General features: G+C 38.3%; 1 protein-coding gene across 1 annotated transcript in view; it reads right to left on the reverse strand.

The window, feature by feature from the left end:
• The window catches only part of LOC145984124 (uncharacterized), a 928,179-nt gene that overhangs the window by 197,194 nt on the left and 704,217 nt on the right, over window positions 1–26,768 (reverse strand). Inside the window, exon 22 of the mRNA XM_083117559.1 lies at window positions 736–953. Coding sequence (XP_082973685.1) covers window positions 736–953 — 218 coding nt within the window. The remainder of the gene's footprint in view (window positions 1–735; window positions 954–26,768) is intronic.

The raw sequence follows: 26,768 nt of genomic DNA on the forward strand, positions 1-26,768 counted from the left end.
TCATTCAAGTCATCAAATGCACTCATACTAGTGCATAAAGTTCTTTCAAAAAAGTTCTATATCATGTGGTATGAATGAATATTAAGCATGATGAAATGCAACAAACTGTCAGAGATATCAAAAGACAATTTTCTGACAAAATGCTTATTAAATTTCCCACCTACATGCTTATGCAGATGACAATCGCAAAAGCCACATATGGAAAATTGTATCTAATTAAGAAGTTGCCCATTGAATGTCTATAAAATGACACATTCCAACGAATATTTTTTAAACTATGATGTGTTATTTAGCTTTCATAAGTCATGCATTAGTTGTAGCACACTTCAATTTCCATCATAAGAAGGCTAGCCGATATACAATTTACTTTTCTAAGCTTAGCGAAATTCTAAGTATATGTGTACTCTTGCACTATTTGTTTTAGATTTTAATGCATATTAACATTTGCCAGGAACTTTTAAACCTGACATTTAGAATGCCTACGAATGGATTTATGTCACACAAAAATGGGAGAAAAGAAAAGAAAAAGCATATATAATTTCTACAGATCTAATCAGCAAAAAAATGCTGCTGTAATAATGTACAAGTCTTAGTAAGTAATTGTTCACATTCACTCAAGACATTCCTCAAGTGATCATCAAGGTGAAGGCTGCTCATGTCTAAGCATGTTATTAAAGTACTAAATGATAGATTAAGAGTTAATTACTTTCTTGTCACTGTTCCTCCACTGATTACCTGCTGCTGGCCAGGTAGCGATTCCGGAGATCAGGGTCCTCATCAAGAATGCTGTTAATAGCAGTCTCTCGTAAAGCACCACCTGCAGCTGCATAAGATGAGGTGAGGTAAGACTGAGAAGGATCCCATTCTGCTCGTCGCAGAGTATCATCTATGGACTCATATTCATACGATTTATATGGTGGCTTAAGAGATGGATGTAGAAAACCCATATAACTCTGCAGAAAAAAGAAAAAATTAGAAACATTCTATCACCTATTAACAAATAACATATCAAGATAGTTATCTCCCTCTGTGCACAATTATCACTCACAAAAAATACATATGATAACAAATCATGTAATTTATAGTTTACACTGTCGTAAATATTACACTATTAGGATGTAGTACATTAGTTATGTAACAATCAATTTCTTCTATTGTAATTTTGATATTATAGGGTGAGTCAGAAATATGACTACACACATTTTAAGTAAATGTAGTGTGTTACTGTGCAATGTAGAGGGTATATTAAACTTGAAGCTTCATTTTCTCATTTCAAATAAGAATCACATGACTGAGCTTACAGTATTAGCCAAGATGGTGCTGAACATGCAGCAGCAGCAAGTTCCAGTTCCAGTGGGGCAATTGCATACCAGAATGATCATGACAACTGTGAGTACAGCAATGAACTTAAACTAAACAACAATTTGATGAAAGCAGTCATTTTCTCCACTTTCCAACAGCCGACGGCAACAATGTTATGTTAAAATCACGCCTCATGGCCTCACAGCATTTTTCTATAGCATGTCTTAATATACTTCTTGATACAAAATGAAAAATGAAAAATACAGGTTTCGTTCAACACAAAATTCTTCATAGACAATTTCAGTGTGTGTTTTTGCAGAAAAGTCACATCTACAATTTCGTTTCCCAGATCCAATATCTTAAACAAAGAATGAGAAATTTGCTAGACAGGAGTCATCAATAGAATGCAGTCTTAAAAAGAGGAGAATTCAAAAGACTCCAAAATACACCACCAATTAACACACTAATACTCCCTCTGTCCCATAATTATTGTCTGGTACACCTTTGTTTGTTGTCCCATAATAATTGTCCGATATTCAAACTGTGACATTGATGTATACAGAAGAAGAAAATGAAAGACGGGAATGAGTCATACAACTTTATTACTGAAGGATCAGTACAAATTGGCCGATCAAGTATCCAAAAGAACATAAATATAAAGTAATCAATCCAGGATCAATACAAAGTGACCAAGAAGTTCGACAAAATAAAACATGAAGACGAAAGAGATTGTTGGTCCAGGAAGGTTGTCATCCCATCAACGAGCTAGATCTAGTGCTGCAGTGCTGCTGTAGCCTCGTCGTAAATGTTCCAAGGACACTCCAAGTGAGATGGCAGGATGTTGCGGTGGTTCAAGTGTGCATTTTGCATATGGGGAATCCTGTAGTTGTTCCACCTTGGACGTGCATAATTTCAATGAGACAGGACTGCAAAGTGAGAAAGACGTTGTTGAGATTGTCACATGTCAGATCAGAGAAAGATGTTTCAACGGCGGCGATCAACTCATCAATAGTTTGTGGAGCTGCCTGATTCTGGAGAGACTGAATTGCCCCGAAGTACTCCAGATCTAAAACATTCATGTCCGGACTGTTTGGCGGTTGGCATACGAGATCCAAGGTGATTCCACTGGCCGCTGCAGCATCCATCCAGGCGCGGTCATTGGGAACGATATGCAGATGCGCATTGTCCTGCTGAATGGACACCTGGATTCTCCCTGCGTGTAGTCCATGAGGCCATTGTGCATCTATTGCTGGGATTAACTTGTTGATGAGCATGTCCCGGTAAACATCTTTGGTAATAGTTAATGGTTTGGTGACCATTGTACCAGCAGGATGATTCCTGCTGTTCCTCTTGGCAGGTTCCTTGCTGACGAACGGGCAAATGCCTAACTTACCATTAAAGCAATGCTTGCGACCAGGATCCCAACGAGGCCAGGTGACGGCAGCCAGAAACATGATCTTGAGAATAAACGATTTGCTTTTACATGTTCGCTGCGGGTTTGGTTCATTGGGCAGTAAGTACAATTTCTAACCGTCCTTCATCAGGTAGAACCATTTTTCATCCACATGAACTGTCTCCATCATCATGTTGAACTTCGGATTTTCGCTTTCAGGACAAGCGACTGTGGTAGGATCCAGTATTGACAAGGCAAATTTTAGACGTTCCGTCTTGTTGCTATCAGTCAATAATGGCTTCAGCGCATTCGTATGCACTTTGATCTCTAATGCCTTCCTGTGTAGGGTACTCTTAGCAACGTTTAGCACCACTGCCATTGAACGAATATTCTGCCGCTTTCTCAGCGGTAGGTGCTGTAGTCATTGTAGGGCGAGATCCTTCTTCTTTGGTCTGACTTTGCCTTTCATCTGAGATGCAACCGCAGTACAAATGGCCCCATTTTTCAACGATTGCCGCCCCTGTTGCCAAATATGACGTGCTGTTCTCGTACTTACATGAAATTTCTCGGCCGCACTAGTCATGGCACCTTTCTTCACTAAGCCAGCCATACTGTTTTCCAACAGAAACTCGAACACTGCCTGTCATTCACTGTCCGTGAGGTTCTTGCTACCCCTGTCATTTCCTATCATGGGTTGAGTGTTCATGGCTGTTCTTCTCACACGTACTCACTGAAGGAGTGCTCTACTAATGATTTGCAGTGTGCCTTGCTAGACCGGTTTGCATACAGTGCCACACCGGTGTCTTGCAACCCAATGCCCCCTTTTGGTAATCGTCTGGGTGGTATTTGTTGATCATTGCGATAAGGTCACATTGTTCCTCTTCACAATCTTGAAGACTGATCTACTGTGCCTCTCCTCATGCATGTTCTTTACATCTGCCTCTTCGTTTGTAATTCCTGTATTACCATTTTGGCATACAGGACTATAATTTTGGGACAGAGGGAGTAATACTTTAGAACCTGAGATTAGGAAGGAGATCCATAGAACTTAGCATGAAAAATGTTTATCACACTAACATGAATCCCCATTACACTTTAATTAGCAGTATAACTGCAAATAAAAATTGAATTGGAATTATTTGTGCATCATATGATAATAACATTTTGTCATGTGAGAACCAAAGGAATGTAACTGCAAACATGTAGTGTTCAGTTTTTTTAACACATCTTCTCGTTTTGAAGAGCTCTATTTGGAGTCAGATCTGTTTAGTGTTAAAGTGGAGTCATACGTATATATCCAATTTTGTGATTTTCCTTTTATTATTATTATTATTATTTATTTTTTGAGATATGTTGATCTAACTTCAAATAGTGCTTTTCAAAGTGAGTAGATACGTTAAGAAATTGAAATTGGTTCTTACATGACAAATTTAAAAATATCAATTTCAATTCAATTCAATTGGCATTATTGCTGGGCGAGGTTCAGCAAATGCTGACCTACTACATTACACTAAAAAGGAAAGAACAGAACAATCAATGAGTGCACAGATAAAAAGATATGAAATACTGCTGTTGCCTTGCACAAGGGATCCTGGGTTGAATCCCGGGGAGGAGCACTGCACAGTAGTTCAGTTCCCACTTATACTGTACTGACCATAAGGTAAATCTACCCTCTGTGCATTGCACTTTGCCAGGAAGGCACATAGAGAGTGTGAGGGTAGGAACCCACACATTCCTCATTACAGTCATACTGGAGGTGATGCAATTAGCACCATGTTCCCACTGCCTTTACTGCTCATGGTTTTCTCTGGCTGGGTGAGATCCAGAGCAGGGATATGAAAGGATATTGTCTGAAAAATTCCCATCTGAGATCACCAACCATGGGAATCATGCTCGATCTCCTGCTTGGCAGTCAGACATCCTATCCTACCCTAGTCTATGCAGCTCTTATGTGAGCACAAAAAGAACTTATAATGAACTTATAGATAGATAAAGTATGAACAGCGTATGTAAATAAAAAATTACAGGCTATAAAAGTAAATTATTAGTCATTAAAGTTCAAGTGCTGTTGCAAGTAAAACAATTTCTTTTTAAATCATGTGAATTTTTGTTTTCATTGCACCACAAAAAGTGGCACACTCGTTTGAGTTGAAGTCCAGCTTTGTGGCCAGAAGTACAGCCGAAGTAAGTGTTCGGAAAGCAGCAGTGTTGCTTACTATCAATTAATTTAACCATATTCAGGGAATTTTGTGTATCTGAGACTCAAAGAAAAGGGCTAACGGAAAGATTGCTACGTAAATATTAACTAACTGGAATTTCCACGTCATCGCGAGTAGCCAAAAATGGAAGAAAAGCAACACTAAATAACGGTGTGTTTTATCACACAACAATTTTCAATTTTAGCACTTGTAAATATCGAGGCTTAGCAGCAACTAAAAATCTCAATTTCAAGTAGTCTCGAGTAACAGTCATGTTCTCTGAATGAGTAATAATTTCAATACATATTTTCTTATTGGCACGCAAACGATAACAAAGTTTCAGGCAGCAATTTGTGTGACGAGAATAAAATACATTATGTAGCAACCATTTGGTAAGAAAAAATATTTCGGAGACACGGGGATTCGAACCTAGAATTTCAGCTTACAAAGCTGGCCTTTAACCAACATGGCCACAAGCCACAGTGAAGAAACCAAGCTATTCGAGTAATTTATCCATAAGATTGCATCTTTTCCTGTCCAGTTCGAAACTTTTGATGTCACTTCTCGCTAATTAACTTACATTAATTTGAAAGCAATACGCTTCATCAGATATGGTTCATATGCTGTACACATTGGTGACAAAATACAAATGAAGCTTGTGCATGAAAATTAATGAAAACGTTGGGAAGTTGTGCTTTTGTGGAAGGTTAGTGTTTCCACCCATAAATGATTACCATTCTCTAGTTCCCGTCAATATAGTGGATTCTGCTATGTGACGACAAATCTCATTAACCAACGGCACATAAATTATATTATTTTAAACTATTTATTTCAAAATGAAGAGTCATTATTCTGGAATCTACGGAGGTATTCATTCATTCGGTAAGAATTTTACGAGAGTCACAATTCTATTTTTGTGCTCCATTATGAAACCAACGTGTACGTGTAAAAAAAGTAAAGCCTGACAATTTTTATTTTACAAAAATTTCATTTACTGTTCAAGTTAAATCAGAGGACAACCACTGACTTATTTTTAATAGCTCGGATGACTGATGTGGGGGGGGGGTGTTTACCTCCTCTCATGTGCCCCCCTGGCTGTGACATAAACTCCTCTTCCTTTAGGATTTCTATTATCTTTCCCATTGCATATTCAATGCCAACTTTGCGATTCTGTTTGCCAAAGTGTATGGGGAAGGAGTTTATTTATTCCTCAAGCCTTCTCCTGGACTAGGATAACACTATTTCCGAAATATTATTTTTTTGCATCATTTTCAGGAATTGCAACAGAACTATTTCTGCCTCGCTTATTCTTATTGCATTTTTCCCTTTTCATTATTTAGTGTTGCTTTTCTTCTATTTTCAGCTACTTGTGACGATGAAGAGAGACTGAAAAAGAACACCCATGCTCAGGCCAAATTCGAACCCGGGGCCCTCGCATTTTAAGGAATTGTGATAACTACTTCATCACGAACGTCAAAAACGCGTTTCTTTTTAAAATAAATTTCAGGAATATTTCACATTTACATTACTTTGATTGTAGACGTGGAAATTCCAGTTAATTAATATTTATGCTGCAATCTTTCCGATAGCCCTTTTCCTTGAGTCTGAGAGACACAAAATTCCCTGCATATGGTTGAATTGATTGATAGTAAGCAACACTGCTGCTTTCTGAACACTTACTTCGGCTGTACTTCCAGCCACGAAGCTGGACTTCAACTCAAACGAGTGTGCCACTTTTTGTGAACAGAAGTGTACATGGAATTACATTGTCTCAGATCATCAATTAGTGAATCGTATTGTATGTTGCAAAAGTATTTGTATTTCTGTAACTTTGCTTTTTTTGGAAGTACATTCCAGGTTTTTAGATGCAGTATAACTACATGAAGATAAGCACAGGTTGTTCCATAAAGCATATTAAGCATGAGTACATTTTAAATTATAACATGGGATAATCTGAGTTTTGTGTATTTATTACATTATTAAATAGTACAAGGCATTTGCAGTATCCTCTTTCTTGTCATCTTGAGAATTTTGTGTTGATTAAGCACTGGGAGGATACTGATCATAATAGCTAAAGCTATGTGTATACCTTATAAATTAATTTTGTCCTTCCTGTATTACTGTGATGTTATTTACATTAAACAAATGCAGGTGATTCATGTAGAACATTGTAACATTAATATACCTAATCAAGAGGTCCCGGGTTCAATACCTGGTGGATGCACATAGTGGTTTGGATCCCACTTTAAATTGTAGGCCCAGTCCCGATTAGCCTATCTGTGCATAAAGTGGACTTAAAACACCAACTCAAACAAAAAAAAATTATATACCTGATTAGTCATATACTGTTAATACATTCTGGACATGCAATAGGCATAGCCTGCCTTTCGTTATGCACTTGAATTGTGTTTGAATGGCAGACTATAATCACACCACACCATGTCTCTTGTGCATGTGTGTTGAATCATATTTCTGAAATTCCAACCGCTAGAAAGCCCATTTTCTTCATTGTTGAATTGTACTTGTACTCATGTCATATTATGTTGAATTGTACTTGTACTCATGTCAAATTATGTTGCATTTTTGCTTATACTCTTGAGAATAGCATTTGACATGTTATGTGCACATTGTGGAAATTCTTTACAAGATCCACAAGATGGATTTCACAGCTAGTGATGATTTTGAATCCGAAGAGGAAGTTTTAAGTTATTTTTTTATTATTTCTACATTATGTATTTAAAATTGCTTTCACTAACTTTTATTACAATGTTACAGAAACATATTCATAAGTGTGAGAAAATGTATATAAAATGTAACATATTACAGAGTATATATCTGTGGAAAGAAGACATCTTATAGATTTCAGATAAATTTGGTAAATAATAACAAACAGCAAAATATATATTCTGTGATTTTCTGGAACACAGAAAAAAAACAGTCTCTGTGGAAAAACGTGGTATTTTCAGGCTAGTCTGCAAAGTGTTATTTCTGGTGTGAACCAAAAGGTGACTAAACAGTGAAGCCATTATTTCCAAGGTGGATATTGACAGTGACCACCAAAATTAATGGAATATAACTCATCAAGCTTCCTCATAACATGTACCTGTTTCAGGAAATTCAACCCAATTTATGAAATCTTAACAATTTATTGATGAATTTAATAGTTGGTACATTTGTGTTATGGTCTATTCTTGAATTACAAAAATACAGAGTGAGTAAAAAGTCACTGTGTACATACACTATGCACAGATAAACTGACCTTTCTTTCCTTTCTTGCTGTTTATATTACTAACCATGGACTAGCCACTCTAGACACATCAACAGCAGTCATTCATTCCCTCTCCTCCTTTCCCATCCCTTACCCTACAACTCACAATGCTACTCATTGTCAGCTAATCACAAGTGCACATTGGAAATGGTTTTGTTATTTGAGGCTCATGTGTTTTTAGTGGAATAAGTTTTTGTAGTGGAGAGGACTACAAAAGAAGTGCAAATGAAGGTTTTCTCATACAGATCCACCACAACATAATGCAGTGTAGAATTTTAGAATTTGATCGATACATTTCACAAAACTGAATCAATGATGGATACACCCCAGTCAGGCAGGCAGGTAGAGGGAAAATAACAATATATTTCTCTTTGCACAGAGCAAAGTCTAAGGAAGTCATTTCTTAAATTGGCACAGCAAGTGAGGAAGTTGTACGGCACTGAGAGAAAGAAGGAAAGAAAGATATAAAGAAATAAAAAAAGTATTGATAAAGCACTTGCATTTATGCTTGTACAAAATAACAACAGTCCAACAACATCTACAGAAAGAGGCAGCACAACAAATGTGTTACATATTGTGAATGACTTTGAAGACTTTATTGCTGTCAATGGAGAGCACATTCTTTACAGGACCTTCTTTCTGATGGGGATTGGTTTTGTTTATCTGATTACGTTAACAGTCATAAGTTATACTTATGCAATGAAATTAATGAGAAGGGTGACTGGTCCAAAGACTTCAGGAAGACTGTTGCAGTTACTCTACAGAAGAAAAGTAATGCCAGGAAATATACTGAATACAGAAAATTAGCCTGATATTGTACTCAGTGAAAAATCGCCTGCAAGTACTAAATAGTAGATGCTCATTTGCTAAGATTGAAGGAGAGTTAGAGTGTTAAAGTGAGAGTAGGACAAATGACAGAGGGCAGTGAAATTTGGAGAGGAGTACATTATTCAACAACTACTTAGAATTAGTCAATAACTGTTTTCAGAATGAGGGAGGGGTAATAATATGAGGAGGTAAAGGTAAAAAAGGTAAAGTGCTCCCCTGTGCTTAGCACCATGCCATGAAGGAGTATAGGGGGTGTGGGGGTAACGCCCCACACTATATTGATCTGGTCGTGAGTGGGGGTGATGTGAACAGCATCATGCCCCTGACTGCCTTTACCCCCCAGGGTTTCCACCAGGTACCCATGTCATTCGACGCTGGGTGGGTGCCGGGGCCGCTTCCAACGTTAGAAAAGTTCCCGGATTTGAACCAATAATAGGAGGAGGAAGAATAAAATATCTATGATTTGTGGACAACAAGGCCATGTTAGCAGAAAAAAAAAGAACAGTGAACAGTATGTTAGAAGATATAAATGCCCATAGTGGGATGAAAATAAATTTGAATAAGACAAAGGCAATGGTTATTGGGAAGAAACCAAGGAAAATTAATGTAAAATTTTAAATTGACAGATTGGCAGGTTCAGGTAACTGGGATGTATCATAAGCAGTGACATGAGCTGCAGTCGGGATGTAAAAGTAAGAAGAGCAATGTAAAAAGAAGCCTTTAACATGATTGCTGCTGATGTAGCCGATCAGTGTAATCATGTTGTCTCACGATATGTGGGTGATGCATTTCGGTGCTTTGTTTGCATTTGTGCAGAGTTTGTTTTCATGGAAAACCAAAGCACCAATTTTGCCACTGCTTTTGTGAGACAGGGAATAGCAGCAGAGGTTGCTTTGTTTCTCTTAATTATTTTATCTGTTTGTAAGTGTTGTGGCTTCGGTCTTCAATATGAGTGATAAAACTTACATTACAACTGTGTGAGCAGACCACATATACCTGGACCAGTTGCGTCGATTGGGTTTCAAAACTTAGATTCATTGATTGATTGATTTGTTGTTTTGAGTCCACTTTGTGCAGAGAGAGGCTAATTGGGACTGGACCTACAGATTAAAGTGGGATCCAAACCACTATGTGCCCCCACCGGGTATTGAACCCGGGACCCCTTGATTACAAGCAATGACATTACCATCCCACCATCTGGTAGGCCCTCCAAAACTTTAGAGGGGGTAAGGTGATAAAACTGGTGGGGGCAGGGCCATTTTACTTTCCCTTGGTAGATAAGGTTTAGGATAGTGAAGGGCAAAAGTGGCAAAAAGGAGGGGCATAAAAATTATGAAAATAGCACTTAAAAAGGCATCAAAACAGGCATTGAATAAGATTTTCTTGTTAGTTTTCTTAGACAGTTGCACACTTATTGAATTCGAAATGGCAAATATCCACCCTCTAATCACAACAATCCATGGTAGAAGTAGTGCATATGCATGATTTTGCATTTTTATATTTGTCTGCACACATATTAATTAAATAATTTATGTTTGTTCTAATAAAATCATACCAAAAGATAACAATATCACAGTATACATACATGCTAATATGCACAATAGGCAATAAGGTATGGCATAGAGATGATTACAAGATATAATATTTGGATATCAGGTCAATCAGTGTCCAAATATGGGCTACTGATGGAAGCAGAACTTATTTATTGACAAAGGCGAGGCAGGCGTCCGGTCATCGGGAGATGCAACGATGACAAAGCAAAATAATAAAAAAATGTGTTTTTTAAATATTTTAGAGAAAAAGTAAAAAAAATAGGTCAGAATACTTGCATATTTGAGCAAAATTAGTCACGCGATGCCATGAAACAGCTAGAAATACACAAGAGATCACTAAGTTTAGCACATCAAAAGGGGAGCCCAGTTCTACCGCACATGCCCAACCGTCCCACTATGTATTCTGTTGAGTGCAATGGTGTCAGGCGAGCCAAGTCATCACAGCAGGTCTGCAAATCCAAGGTCCTTCGACCGCTTTACCCCCACTCTTGAAGCTCTGGTCATAAGAGACCTTTTCTTTAGACCCCTCTTTTACAAACACGGTAGGGTTTCCGTGGCATCATCAAGATGGAACTTCTTAGAATGTCCAACAATGTAGGCCTAAAGCATGCAACGCTCTTGTTTTTAAGCGAAAAACACATTGAAGAGCATCGAAACACAACTTACACAGAATACATGAAGGAAATGATACATAGAAAAAATATATAAGTAAGCAAAAGCATAAATTTCCCGAAGGTTAGTGCTAGAAAGAACTGGGGGGAAAAAGGAGTTCTGGATCCATTGTATTTCCTTCACAGTATTTCTCCATTTCAATTTTATTTTTGATCCTGCAGTTCAAATATCGATTTCGGAAAATAATGTTCTTGGTTTACAAAACACGAAGTACTTCATGTTGTTTTGCATTTACTATACGATCATATACACCGTAGAAAATAATGAATTTGGACATCTCTACTTCACATATCTGTATGAACACTGTTTTCGTCATTATCAATGTAGGAATCCCCCCCCTCCATGGTTGAAAGCCTGACCCTGACGTTTGGCAAGTTTTGCAATGACGACATAAAAATGTCACGCTTCGCCACTGTTTATTGATATTAACATTGAAAGAGAAAATTTGTTATTGCATAAAGCCTGATAAATACACAATGATCATTAATTTTGATAATTAATAATAATATATTATCACTATCCAACTGCACCATCTCCTCACTCATACCTGACAACCTCTGCAACCCCACTTTCTTTCTACCTCTTCCCAAAAATTCACAAACCAAACAATCCTGGGAGACTCTGTGTGTCCAGCTACAATTCACCCACTGAACGCATATCAGGCTTTTTAGTCCCTCACCTCCAACCCCTCGTCCAAGCCCTGCCCTCCTACCTCCATGACACCAACCACTTCCTTGACATCATCCACAACTTACCACTTCTATCACCAAACATCATCCTCACTACAGTTGATGTCACCTCCCTCTACACCAATATTCCCCATGCCCATGGCCTCCATGCCACAGAATCCTTCCTCAACAGCTGACCCAAACCCCACAATCCCAGCACCCACTTCCTAATTCAACTAGCCAACCTTGTACTTACCTGCGACAACTTCTGCTTTGGTGACCAACATTACCTGCAGATACATGGCACAGTTATGGGTACCTGCATGGCCACCTCTTATGCCAACCTGTTCATGGCAGGCTGGAACAGGAATTCCTTGACTCCCAACAACTGAAACCACTCCTGTGGCTAAAATTCATAGATGACATTTTGCTCCTCTGGACACATGGCGAACCCTCCCTCACTACATTCCTAAACCAACTGAACAATTTCACTACCCTCAAATTCAACTGGTTCCACTCCAAAGACCAAGTGACCTTCCTAGATGTGGACATCCACATTGCGGAAGACCACTTGGAAACTTCCATACACATCCAACCAACAAACCACCTCCACTACTCCAGCTCACACCCCTACCACACCAAAAAAGGCATCCCATTTTCCCTTGCTCTCAGAGGCCAGCGCCTCAACTCATCCCCCTCATCAAACCAAAACTACAACCTACGCCTGCACCAATCCCTAACCAACCGTGGCTACCCCTCCACCGTCATCAACAAACAAATCACAAGAGCCACCTCCCACAACTACACCAAACAACCCAAAACCAATCCTCCAGCTCAAATCACCCAATACCACCCCAGCATCACGAAAATCAGACATACCCTCCACTCCCTCCTCCCCATCCTGCACAGTGATCCTGACACCAGGGACATCTTTCGGGATAAACCTAGGGTCGTCTTCCATCGCCCCCCCCCAACCTCAAGAACATCTTGGTCCAAAACACTCCCACCCCTTCCACACCACTCTCCCCAGCTCACAGGTGCAACAAACCCAGGTGCAAGACCTGCCCCATACTCATCACCTCCCCCACCCTCCTGATCCCCACAGCCACAGGTGAGTTCACCCTTCACCCCAAGGGCATCTGCCACTCACTCAACCTGATTTACACCCTCATCTGCCAAATCTGAGGCAACTTCTACCTGGGTGAAACCTCCACCCCCTTGAACCTAAGGATCAATAATCACCATTCCTCCACCCAAAACTCTGATTTCACAGTTGCCATCCACACCAACAGCCATAATACCACCTTCAACAACTGTTTTCGTGTTGCCATTAACCATCTTTTACCCCTACACAGACACCTCTTTTCGCAGGCGATGGGAAAGGGCTAATATAACAGGCATGCATGCCACCATACCTCCCGGACTCAACCTAGCCAACCAATAACCCTTTCCCCTCTTCCCGAAACCACCCACCCACCATGCAGTAAACACTGGTGAAAGTAACTTTGTTTTCTATCTACTGTTTCTGGCAACACTGACAGTAATGACGCTGCCGTCAATATTCTGTGCCTCTACTCTTCGTAACCACAATCTCTTTCTTCTCCGAAGAAAATGCAACATGGGTAGCGAAATATCAAACTTTTTCCTTTCGTGTGGTAAGTGTTTACTGTCTGCTTCTTTATTTGTGTTTATCTGCCCTTCTGGCACCTTTTCTCATCCTCTTCCTGTGTTATATATATATATAGTGTGTATATGTGTGTATATATATGTGACTGTCTGCCCCTTCCCCTTCACCAATCTGCAGAGATTTCACACCCTGCAGCCAAGTCTCCCGATCTGACACCTTTAGACTTCTCTTGTGGGATAGGTTAAAGGAGGAAGTCTAACATGATGCACTTACAACCTCAGATGACATGAAACATCGCATTGAAGCAGCCTGCAACAGGATTACACTGAATAGTATGGTACGGCATGGTATCTAGTCATTACAGCATCAATTAGAAAAGTGTGTGGGGCAAATACTGGAGAAAACTTTAAACATTTAATAACCCATAGCGCTAAAGCCCGTGAGAGCCTTGGCTTACCTACCGACTGCTGGTCTCCCTCCCACACTGTTCCTCCGTCACCTGTTAGAGCGTGGAGATCTTAGACCAGTATTGGGGTGACGGGTGGTCAGCCCGACGAACCCCCAGCCGTTGTAGGTCTTCTTGACCGGGTTACCGCTCACTCATTCGGAGCTCCCCAATTTCCTCACGATGGTGGGTTGCCACCGGCCCTATACGTAGGCCGAATAAATTCCGCCAGAGCCGGATTCGAACCTACGCCGTCCCGCAGCGAACGATCTCAAGACGAGTGAATGCCTTAACCCGCTCGGCTACGGAGGAGGACCTTTAAACATTTATTGTCCTGAAATTCTTACGTTTTCTGTAATTTGTAATTGAATGTGTACAATGCTCTGACAAAGAGAATTCATACTGTAGAAAAACAATACTAATAAAGTTTGTGTGTACATTTAATGGGATTTAAATTCCTTCCTGAACTGATCATAGTTCTACATAACAAAGTTGCATTCCATCACTCTTCCTCTTTCATTTTTAATGTTGTCCTCCGATAGACACATGAATGAACTGCTGATGTCCATCTCGGTCATTGTATCTCAACTTCACATTCACGAGTCACAGTCAAAAGGGGAAACATGTTTGTTACGACACATGCATGACATAAAAAGGGGAAACATGTTAGTTACGATGCATGAATGATGTGAAAAGGGGAAACTTGTTTGTTACAACACACGAATGAACAGTCAATAGGGGAAACATGTGTGTTACGATACATGAATGACTTCAAAGGGGGAAACATCTTTGTTAGGATACATGAATGACTTCAAAGGGGGAAAACTTGTTTGTTACGACACTGAACTTCTGAGAGATTTGTTTGAAGTGTTAACTTCATATTACAATTACTTGGGAAATAATTGATGTATTACAATGTAACAAGCGCCATTCTTAATGGTATTTTTTCCTACTTTCAATTGCACTAAAAATAATATGGGGTTTCCATTTAAAAAATCTTAAGTTTGAGTTGAAAATCATATTTCCTTATGTGGTTGAATGAATTGTATCCACTAATTTCATGAGCACCTCTCCTAACTTTATGTTTGTGCAAGTAGTTTTTCAATATTCATTACTATTTATAAAATATTTGTGGTGGTAATGTTAGATGACACCTTGCATATATATATATATATATAATTTTAATTTTAATTTAACTGATTGAAGCTCTGACAGATAACAGAAATTTCCATGTGTATAAACTCAAGAACAAATGAAAAATCTTCTTCACATAAAGTTTCAGCAGTAATAGAAAAATCCGTTAATACATGTATGTATTTCTGCACTTGAATTGTTAAGTTCTTGTGCTCAAAGTAGAAATACCTGGGTTCAGGATGATTGTTCGAGTCTTGGGAATAGACCAAAAAGGGGTGCTGTACGTAATTTATCCTAGCTGAGGGAATGGTATCCCCACCTCGTATACTATATTCAATACTTGTACCTACAACTGACATTCCATCTCAATGCAGGTGCAATTAAAAAGAGAAAAGGGGTAATTTAATCAAGAAATTCCTTTTTGGGAAGCCCCTGAGGGGCCCCCCCCCACATTAATCCAAAGTGAATAGAAAAAAATCCAAAATGTAGCACTATTACGTACCTACAATCATGCTAAGTATAGCAGAAAACTGTCCCACAGTTTATCATAGACAATTTTTAAAATATATTGCATGAAAGCAAAATTAATAGTGTTGCCACCTATTCATAATGAGGCTATTTCGTCAAGTAATGGCTATGTAACCTAGTTAGTTGTGCTTACTTACCACAAAAGACTACTCTTTCAGCAACTATTACTTTTCGTAAAAATATCTGCACAAAATATTTTAAATAACCTAAAATTACCAGGAATAATGTATTTCTAAAAATATTTTGTCCAGCCCTATTTGTACCCTACTTAGTGCATATCAAGAAAAAATGGTTTGCAGCATTAGAACATATATATCTATACACAGTACCTATAACAAAGCAATGTTTACCTCTGACTGGGGTACTTATCAACACTTATAATGTTTTCAGGGCCTCCCCGATGGCGCAGTGGTAACGTCGTCACCTTGTAATCAAGGGGTCCCGAGTTTGATACCCAGTGGAGGCACATAGTGGTTCGGATCCCACTTTAAACTGTAGGCCCAGTCCCAATTAGCCTTACTGTGCACAAAGTGGACTTAAAACATCAAATCAACAACTTATCATGTTTTTATTTATTATTTAATTGTATTGCATAATACTATTTTTTCTTGGTTGAAATATTGAACTAATATCAACACAACTTCACATGTGTGTAGGATCCTAACTGACCCCAACAGTTTATGGTAAATAAATTCCATTTTACAAAAATTTTTGTACAGCAGTGCACCTTCGAAAAGCACATGTTTGGAAACTTCCTTACACAATCAGCTTTAGAGATGGAACTAAACAACTAAAGTTAAGGGTTAGGTTATCTGGTATCAAGAGAAATACTGGATTTCTGTGCTGGATTGGTTTAGTGAGTGAGGCTGGTGCATCATAATAAGGAATGGATGTCTGTGGCAGTTATCCCTATAACTTCAAGTAACAAATTATTACCACAAGGGCTTAAATGTGGCACTTCCTTAAGTTTTAAGGTCTATATTCTCCTTTTCATGCATAAAAATGTTCTGCTTTACAATAACCAACACAGAGATGAATAGAACCCTTATGAACTCTTCCTGGGAATGACTCTTTCCTATTCCAGGAGCAGAAGCAAAAAATGTTATCACATATGGATAGTAATTCATAACTACAATCCACATACCTTTATTAGGGAAATATGTTTAGTACAGAGAGATACAGGAATCCATTTTGATAGTTTTCATAATCACTTTCTTAGGATATGTTGAATCGCATTGAAACAAAAATTGTTCCCTGCTGCCCGGGAGTTGGAATGAGTCTTCCCATGGGTAATTATAATGGGGAATATGTACACCTTTCTGTAGGTTGGGATAAGTTCAGTAAAGTATGGGATATGGTCCCCTTACCTTCCCTAGGTAATATTTTATACACATTCCAGAAGTAGGAGGAAAATATGTTGCTTATGCTTGTGTTCACAATACTTCATTATATGCATAATCAAAGCATTTTGTTTTTACAATCACTTGAAATTGTTAGTTAATTTAAATTGTTAGTTGTAACAGTGCAATGCTGCCACAAGAAAACTGTTATCAGGAAGGGTATATAATGGGTCTCTTCTATGCATGACACAGCTATGACACAATTGTGGAACAATGTAAGAGCAATGCAATATTGGCTGGAAAGACATGCTGGCATGAAAATGTTACACACAAGACAGGCCACCAAGGTAACATTAATCCACAAAACATACTTGGCAGAGGACCCTGTAGAAAATGACAATTCCTGTCCTCCACGATATATGTTGATGTCCCAAAAAAAAAAAAAAACACCAGCACAATGAGAAATTACCAAGAGACAAAAATTGGCCCAAACAAATGTCAATGATATCATTAATCAATGTTTGCAGTTGAAAACCATTCACAAAGCCCATGTATTCATCCATCAACCATGGCACATTAAATAATAGAAAACAAACTGCTGTAAACTCTATGAGTGCCACCTGGAAAGGAACAAATGGTAGTTTCTGATGATGTTGGTTGAGAAATATATGAAGGGGAGAGGGGCATGTAATAAAGTAGTTTGTATGTACACCATAACTATTATGGACAGTATTATCATATTCTTTGCACTTCTTAATAAATGGAATTTCACTTTGAAGTATGTCATTAAACTACCACTTCCTGTTTGGTGACGTAATGAACTAAGCTACTATGCCACATTAATGAAACTTTGTTTGAATACATCTTACAGTAAGCAGCTTATGGTATGGAAGAGAATCTTAACTGAAATTCAGCACTGCTAACAGAAGGAAATAAAAGTAGCATTATTACTAATTGTTGTCAGCAACTGCATTAAGCAGCACCAATGTAAAGTTAAAGATCTCCAGAGCACATTCTTGTAACTCAATAACTCTTGTATTATTGAGAGAGAGAGAGATATTCAGTTAGATTGTTTTGTAAAACGATCATTTTAAAATTATGTTCATGCATTTAAATAATGTTCATGAAAGTATAGTTTTAATCATGTCTGCTTCCTCACATGATTTTGGGACATTAGTGCACCCAGAAGAAACTTTTTGGGACACCAGGACAAATAATACCATTCCAGGACATATAGCAACTCTACAAACAGGACGTTTTCATTTGGATAATTAGGTATGTATGAAAATGGTTAGAAAAGAAATACAACAAATGTAATAATTGGAATTACCATGAATTTGATTGATTTTTTATACAGTCTGTTAGTAGGATTCAGTTAACAAACCTCACATAAATTATGGCAACTTGTACGTGTGTGTTCCAGAAAGTACATCCAGGGCATGCAACAAGCACTGGACAATTAAAACATCTGCCCTCTTTCAAATAAATTTGGATGGAATTATGTTGATGAAACAAAATGTGTGTCATTTGGCCAACAAAAAATTAACAATAGAGAATAATATATAACGCAAATAGGATCAGTAAAAATTATCACGTTTTTCATTTTTCATAATATATTCAGAAAAATATGCGATTGTACAGCAGGTTACTAAATTTGTAGCAGGAAAAACTTCTTTTAAAAAATACTTATGAAATGTGTACGATTACGTATTTTTTTTGTAAAAATAATTTTTATGTGTCATTCTTTTAATGCATTTAATTCTTTTAATTTTAAATGTGAAAGGGATTGCATATTACAACCCTATAGACAGTAGCATACTCAGTATTAAAATGGATGAGGCATGAACACAAGATGTAAAGCCTGACATTCTTTTAGATGAATGTGTGCATTTCCCCAACTTTTTGCACACGAAACATTATTTTTTGGTATTAAGGTAAATAGAACCTCCATGAATATGGCACTAGGAATATTTTTCCCACTCATAGTGTTTTAGTATTACTGTATTTTGTGGTCACAGGACCATGGAACTTTGAACTTTAAGTAGTGAAAGTCCTGAATCTTGCATAGGGTCAAATAAATTGGTATGTATGAATTTGAAATGCCAATGAGGATAATTTGGTGGTGACCCAGGTGCCACTATGTTCAAGAATGTGAGAGTAAACACCTGAGGGTTGACTGCAAATTAATCTATAATATTTCTCCTCTACTTTCCCCTTTATCAATTTCTTTGACTTTCAATAAGATAAAGGACTTCCATGAACTGGATTTCAAGGCTTCAGGGGTCCATGTACCAAACATAACCAATAAATCTATCTGTAAAGTAATACTACATTCATGTAGATGGAAACGGAATAAGTATCCTAAACATTGGACCAAAATACAACTGTTGTATTTTTTATACCCACCCTCTTTATCCATGCTGCTTCTTTTTCGTCATTACATAGTCTTTCAGCTCGGATGAAAGGCAGCCAAGAAAGTGAAGAAAATAATAAGGAGGGAATGCCCTTATAGTGTTAAAAGAAAAAGAGGGAGATGAAACTGGGGTAGGTAAGTGCAGAAATGAAACCTATTTTGTCAGAATCCCCTATTGTAAAGGTGTCTCCGAAAGAATTGAAAAAAACAAAACAGTGTGAGGGTATGGTGTAAAATGTGGGTTGAAAGCCCCTCGGAGCATTGAAAAGCATTTCACAGGATATAAAAAGGGTGGGGGGAGGGATCGGCAAGATAACCCGGAAGGGCAAAAGGGAGTTTATAGGATTGGATGTGAATGTGGGAAGGAATACGTGGGACAGACGGGAAGGAGCATGCGCATCAGGTGGGGTGAACACGACAAGGATATAAAGGAGGGGATACCCCAAACTGGACTTTCAGAACACATATTAGTTAGCGGGCATAAGATCGCAACAAGGGAAGTTATCAGAAAAGTGAACAACAAATTGGATAGGAATGTTTATGAAACAGCCTATATATGCACGGATAATTGGAATAAACTTAATAGAGACGACGGGAAATGGAAGATGGATGGATTGCATTTTTCAAAAAATGGGATAAAGCTGTGAATAATGATGCCAAGTTGGGTTTCCATGTTACGTCTGAGGTCAGGAAGGCCACTGAGGTGGAAATCGAGTTCACCTTGGACTGGTGATGCACAGGTTTCATGAGGGGAAAACCAAGGAGGGGAAGTTTGCTTCCTTCTCCGTGTTGAGCATACGCTGCACATTCGCTTCTCCCAAGCACTGGCCAGGTGGCTTCTAACAGCTGCTTCGGACTTTTCTTTTATGAGGTTTTAGATTGTAATATGCGCGGTTTTAGATTTGTGTGTGGACAGAATGACGGTTTTTATAACTACAATGCGGGTTATTCAGTAAGTGTTTTTTACCATAACCTTTAACCTGTATCTTCAACTAACACTTTCTTAACGTGACACCATGTTTGGTGCCTAAGAATACGCATTAACCTGAAGAAGGAGGCAGTCTTGACCTCTGAAACGTTGTTTTGGTCAACAAATCATACTCACACACGTAAGTAATTGATCTGAGATCTTTTTTAAAGTTCTTCATTATTTAGCTGTGAGTAATACGCACACCACAATATGTTATTTATACTCAAACCCTACAGATTGTATTCATAGTATATTTTCTGGCATAATATCCTGCAAGCATTTGCCAATGTTAATTTACTTTCTCTGCACTTTCCGTTTAGCGATTACATGGCCTTCGTCAAGGATATGTTAGGAGAGCCCCGCCCCATCTTGGGATCCCCCTCCCTTATATCGCTGTCGTGCTCCCCCCACCGAACATTCATACTTCTTCCTGTTCGGCCCACATATTCCTTGCCGCATTGGCAAACTATTCCGTACACACCCTTCATCCCTCCCTCGTTTATTTCTTCCTCTTTTCTATCTTTGTTATACCCCGTGAAATGCTTATCTAAAGTTTTTGGAACTCGCATCCCACACCTTACGCCATATCCTCTTACAAGTCTTTCGATTTTCTACGATATTCCGGGAAAGTATGGAATGCCTATATATTTAAATTTCCCCTCTTCATCTCTAACTTCTTCTTCTCTTTCCTTTCAGTCTTTCTTCAGTTTATTCCTTTCTGTCTTTCTTTGGTTTATTCCTTTCCAATTCTTTCCCATATGTGACCTTCGCTTTACTTAAATTCCTCCTTAACTCCTCTTCTCTGTATCCATTCCTCTTTCCGATTCTCATTATCCATTCGATTTCTTTACGCAAATCAGCTTGGTTATTACATAATCTGTGAGCCCGCAGGAAGAAGTTTTGGAATACGTTTTTCTTTGTCCTGTTAGCGTGGGCCGATTCTTTGTTAATATATAGATCTCCTGATAATGCCTTATGATGAACTCCTGTGTAAATTTTCTTTCCCTCTAGTTGAATTGTAAGGTCTAAGAAACTAATCTTATGGTCATCCATCTCTTCTTTAGTAAATTTTATCCTTTCCTCTTATTCCCCTAGGGTTTCAAATAGTTTCTATACCTCCTCCTCCTCCCCAATAACAAGGATATCGCCTATGTATCTGCCGTAGAACTTAATTCCCCTGTTTATGAGGCTAAGTGCTGCCTTCTTAATAAAGTGCATAAATATACTCGAGATAATTCCTGAGACTGGGTTCCCCATTGCTAGCCCTTCTTTTTGAATGTATATCCTCCCATTTCCCCAAAAATAGTTAAACCCTGTACACAGATTAAACCATCTAATATACTCCCATGCCTTGACGACATCTATTCCTTTACTCATTAACCATCTTTGTAATGTGTCAGCTGCTTTTTCTCTAGGTAAGCTGGGGTATCAATTTACGACATCAAAGTTCATAATGCGATCGCAGTTATTAACTTCAAGTTTTTCGATCTCTTCTTTGGCGTGCATGGAGTTCTTAATACTAAATTCTGTTTTTCCCCCACTCTTTTAATTCTTTTAACTAGGATTTTGGCAAGCCCATAACCTGGGTGGCTATACTACAGCGCCTTGAATAACGTAGTGTGGAAAACGACCCAAGAAACTGGTTCCCCAGATGGATGAGAAACACAGATGGCAGTGCGATCAATGTTGGTGCTAATTTTCTTATGAAAGTAATGCAGCTTTGTTACTTTTTGGAATATATTATGTAGATTTGTTTGTCTTGAAAGGCGGTACGTGAATTGTTGGAAACAGTTATATTTGTGGAGTGATTTGCAGTCACGAAATGACATTAATTTGGAAAGAAAAGTAAAATAAAATTAATAAATAAATAGCATGCGTAACACAAGAAGAAACATTGCAAAGTGATTCCGGACGTCAGGTGTTGGATTGTGATTGTTTTATTTTTCTATGTTATTAGAATATAAATAGTATCCTGAGAGATATTTCATACCGAGGCGACAAACCACAAGTGTCGCTTGGAAGCGAGCAGTCCGTAATCAATGCAGCCTTTCAAACCGTAGGGACACAAGCTCTGACTGCACCGTTTCCTCAAGGAGATTTTACACCAAAGCGACACGCGACAAACGATACGAGGATTTCACACCAAAGCGACAAGGGTCCTTCGGTCCAAGGCAACTTTCACACCGAAGCGACACATGTTGCTTGGAAACGAGCCAATCAAGAGCAACATTTCACATCGTAGCATCATGATGGGAAGCACAGGCCAGTGTTCGGTTGGTGAAATCCTCAAGCGATAAGTGTCGCGTGACCCTTGTCGCTTTGGTGCGCAATCTCCCTAAAGCAAGACACGCATTGCATCGCACATGCGCGAACAACAAACCACGGCAACATGTTGCAAGCTATTGAGGAAATGGCCCAGTTTGAGCGACGCACAAGCGACAAAGCGACACGTGTGACTTATCGTGTCGCCTAGATCTGTTGTTGTAATGTGCGGTTTTTCGTGTCGCCTATCTGTTGTTCGCACAGTTAGCAGCGAACACTTGCCAATAGACCGAAGGCACCATGTCTCTTGTCACTTAGTTGGGAACTCCCCCTGTAGCGCGTCGCTTCGGTCTCAGCACCCTTCCTTTAAGGAGCTTTCCGACCGAAGTAAGAAGTAGCACGCGAATACGCCATATGAACGTGTCGTTTGCTGTTTGGACCCTCATGTGCAATGAATGCTATTTTACAGTCTGGAAGTGTGTGTCACTAGTGTGACAGTGTGAACATCCCGTGTCGCTTGTCCCATTGGTTTGAAAGTTTCCTTACACTCATGTCGATGGCACTAAGAACGTTTTGTGGGGTTCCCTTTGTCGTTTCATGGAATCATCATTATCATCATCGCCGCGATTAGTTTAAAGCGGAAGAAAAGAGACAGTAAATATCCAAAATACAAATGCTTCAGTGTGTATATCTTTAAAACAAATGATGATGGTGATAATAATAATGAACCTAATTCATAGACAAAAATTTAGTTGCCAAGAGCATTCCACGCGTAATTTTTCTCCCATATTATTAACGAAAGTATGACAATAACAGGAAGTGGTCGACTGTCTAGAATGTTCGTTAATATCTTCGCGACCACTGTACCAAATATCATAGCAATTATCACATTCATAAAAATGCTTTATGTAAAAGAATCAGACATTGCAGCAAAAACTCCATTTACTTCCATTATAAGCAGACGAATACCAAGCACCGGGTTCAACACCAGCACCTCTAGCAGATCATTTTTGAGTGGAACCAACCAGAGTGCGCAGAACTGTGCCATTTTCCACACTACGTTATTCAAGGCGCTGTAGCTATACATAGGAATGATAGGTTGAAGGGGAATCCTTTCTTAATGAGTTTTTGAAATTCCGAAAGCGGTTGGGATTTCCCCCTTTTTACACCCCTCATTTAACTTTTTCTTTTCCGCTCTTGCTATTGTTATACTGGTTTCTATGCCTTTCTTAATTTCTCGTTTTACTCTTTTTATTGGATTCGAATCTACAATCTTGAAATCATTTGTTGTCAACGTTGTTGTTGACGAAGGCCATGTAATCGCCAAACGGAAAGTGCTTAGAGAAGAGGTAAAACCTATAAGAAGGAATGTATATGAAGGGTCGTACATATGTAAGGGAAGAGAGAATAAATTAAACAGGGATGACGGGAATATCGATGAGATGTGGGGGAAGATGTTCAAGAAATGGCATGGGAAGGAATACTTAAAAATAGGATTTAACGTAACCCCGGAAGAAACACGCAAAGCTCAAATGGAAGAGGAATTCACACTGGACTTGACATGAATGGGAATGGAGGAGGAGGGAAAAAAATGGAGGGGAAATAGAGGGGAAAGGGAGGGGAAACACCCAATCTCGCGCTCTACGAGGAAACATTAGAGTATTGCAGCACACGCGGACCGTGGCTATTCATAGTATTAAAGTTTTAACATTCCAAGGATCAGTTTCGAATTGGGATACGGCATAGTAGTTTGACGTCCACCTGTCATGAGTTTTAGATTTTTATTTTTTTTAACCACACACCTTTTACCAATCCTATATCCTGAACCTGTGGAGAGTTTGACGTGGTTATGATTTATGCATAACCTAAATGTGAGCAGCCTGAGGAAGGGAGCAGTTGCATCCCGAAACGTCGCAGGAGTTACCTCGATACTCGCAAAACGTAACTTAATATTATATATATATATATATATATATATATATATATATATATATATATATATATATATATATATATATTAAAATAAAATACTTAATTGTTTTTAAAGTTAGGACTAAATGAGATAAGAGTGAAGAGTGAATGATTAAGAAATACATTTTGTAATTTATCAGTCTCCTTATATATTCTCGGTGTTGATATTTCCACTGAGGTTTGGAACCATCTGCTTGCAAGAACCATGAGTGTGGACTCATTTTTCGATGCATAAAGCTACTTGTCTCTTTTCTGTAAAGCAAAAAACTTAACTCTTGCATATAAGTGAAACAATTGAATTGTACAAAAGAAAGTGTTGTATTTCCTTGCATTATCAATGGGATTTCTGCTTCAGTACAGTATATATAAGTGAAGTACTGTGAAAATGAGGACATGTAGTTATACCATTATTGCTGATGAAAAGATTATGTAGGTATTTTGAATTGAATTGAATTGAATGTGCACAAGCTCATACAGCTGAGTACACGTGGGCCCTTTGCATCACTTCAGGTGAGAGATCTTGGACCACTCCCTGTACAGCCCTGGCCTGGCATGTACAGATTTTCATCTCTTTGTTTAACTGAAGAGGTTTCTGGCAGGGCAAGGATTTGACAGCTACACTGCGGTAGAGATAGTTCCAGTATTTGAGGTCAGACACATATGCCATGGGCATAAAAAATTTAGGGCCATGCTATGACAAATGCCAGAACAACGGTGGTGATTATGCTGAAAATTAGGTTACGACTCACTGTTACAAATGCAATAAATTAGAAAAACTAAATATGCTGACCAAGGTAGTAATTTATTTTATTAAAAACATAAACTAAACGTAACGTTTCAACCTTCTAGCAAGGTCTTCATCAGACTCTGTATCAAGTACAAAAGTTTTGTTGAAACGTTACGTTTAGTTTATGTTTTTAATAAAATAAATTACTGACTTGGTCAGCATATTTAGTTTTTCATAATCATGGAAACAAGGCTTAATGGTGTTACAATAAATTAGAACTGTTTTTTGTTTCTTGTTTTATTTATGACTAATCGGTAGGTACCTTGATTTTTTTTTTCAAATTGGTGTATTTTTTTATTTTTTTACTATTCGGTGTTATTTTTCCCAAAATTCACATTTTCATTTTAGCGCATTTTCTGGCAAATATCTGAAAATATACCTTCATGGTGTTTTTGAACTACTGTTTCAAATTGTAAGTCACATGGCCTACGCCTCTTTGTGAAAGTTTGATATCTTGAAAGTTATTTTGGGAAAGTTATTTTCCATACCCCCTTTTTAATTTTAAGGTATGGGTTTTTAGATAATGGAATTTTCCCCTTATATACTGAAGGGTGCATAATGACCATAAGTGGCGACGAACCCCAAACAATTAAATCAATCCATCTCACGTGACAGATACCGATATATTATGGCACAAAAATTGGCATTATCTTTTTTTTACTTGTTAGTGTTATGTTTCCCAAAACTAGCGTTTTTGTTTTAGAATATTTTTCTACCAAATATACCGAAACTTAATACTCCATTGTGCTTTTAAACTAAAATTTTAAATTGTAGGTCACATGGTCTATGTATTTTAGTGACAGTTTGATGTTAGAACAGATTTTTGAGGAAATAAAAGTAAAAGCTCCCCTGCACTTTGCCATGAAGGTATATAGGGGTGTGGAGTTAGGGCCCCACAATTTCTTGATCACAGCTGAAGGTGGGGTGATGTGATCAGCACCATGCTCCTGGCTACCTTTATGCCCCAAAGTTTCTTCCAGGTACCCTCTTGATATGATGCAGGGTGGGCACCGGAGCAATTTTAAAATATCCCGGTTCTCCCCCACAGGGGATCGACCCCGGGTCTCTCGCATGGTAGTCAGACATCCTAATGACTGACCTCCATTATTTCTCGCTCGACAAATGCCAATGTTGCACACTTACTTTGGTAATTCAATTATAGTTTACTCTTGAATAAAATGTTGGAAAACGTGCATGTTCTATAACCAAACATGGCCTAGAAAAGACAAGAATATTGGATTTTATGGAATTTTTCGTTGTTTTAGGACATTTTTTTAAAAATCGCTAAAAACATCAACAATTCGCATTTTATGCCAAATTCGCATTATTTCGATATTTCGAATTGGCGAAAAATATGTCGAGACATCACTGTACATTCATAAACACGACTTCGCAGCAATTACCATTTT

This window comes from Lepisma saccharinum, chromosome 2 (genome assembly GCF_977018435.1).
Source record: "Lepisma saccharinum chromosome 2, izLepSacc3.1, whole genome shotgun sequence".
In the NCBI taxonomy this organism is placed as follows: Eukaryota; Metazoa; Arthropoda; class Insecta; order Zygentoma; family Lepismatidae; genus Lepisma; species Lepisma saccharinum.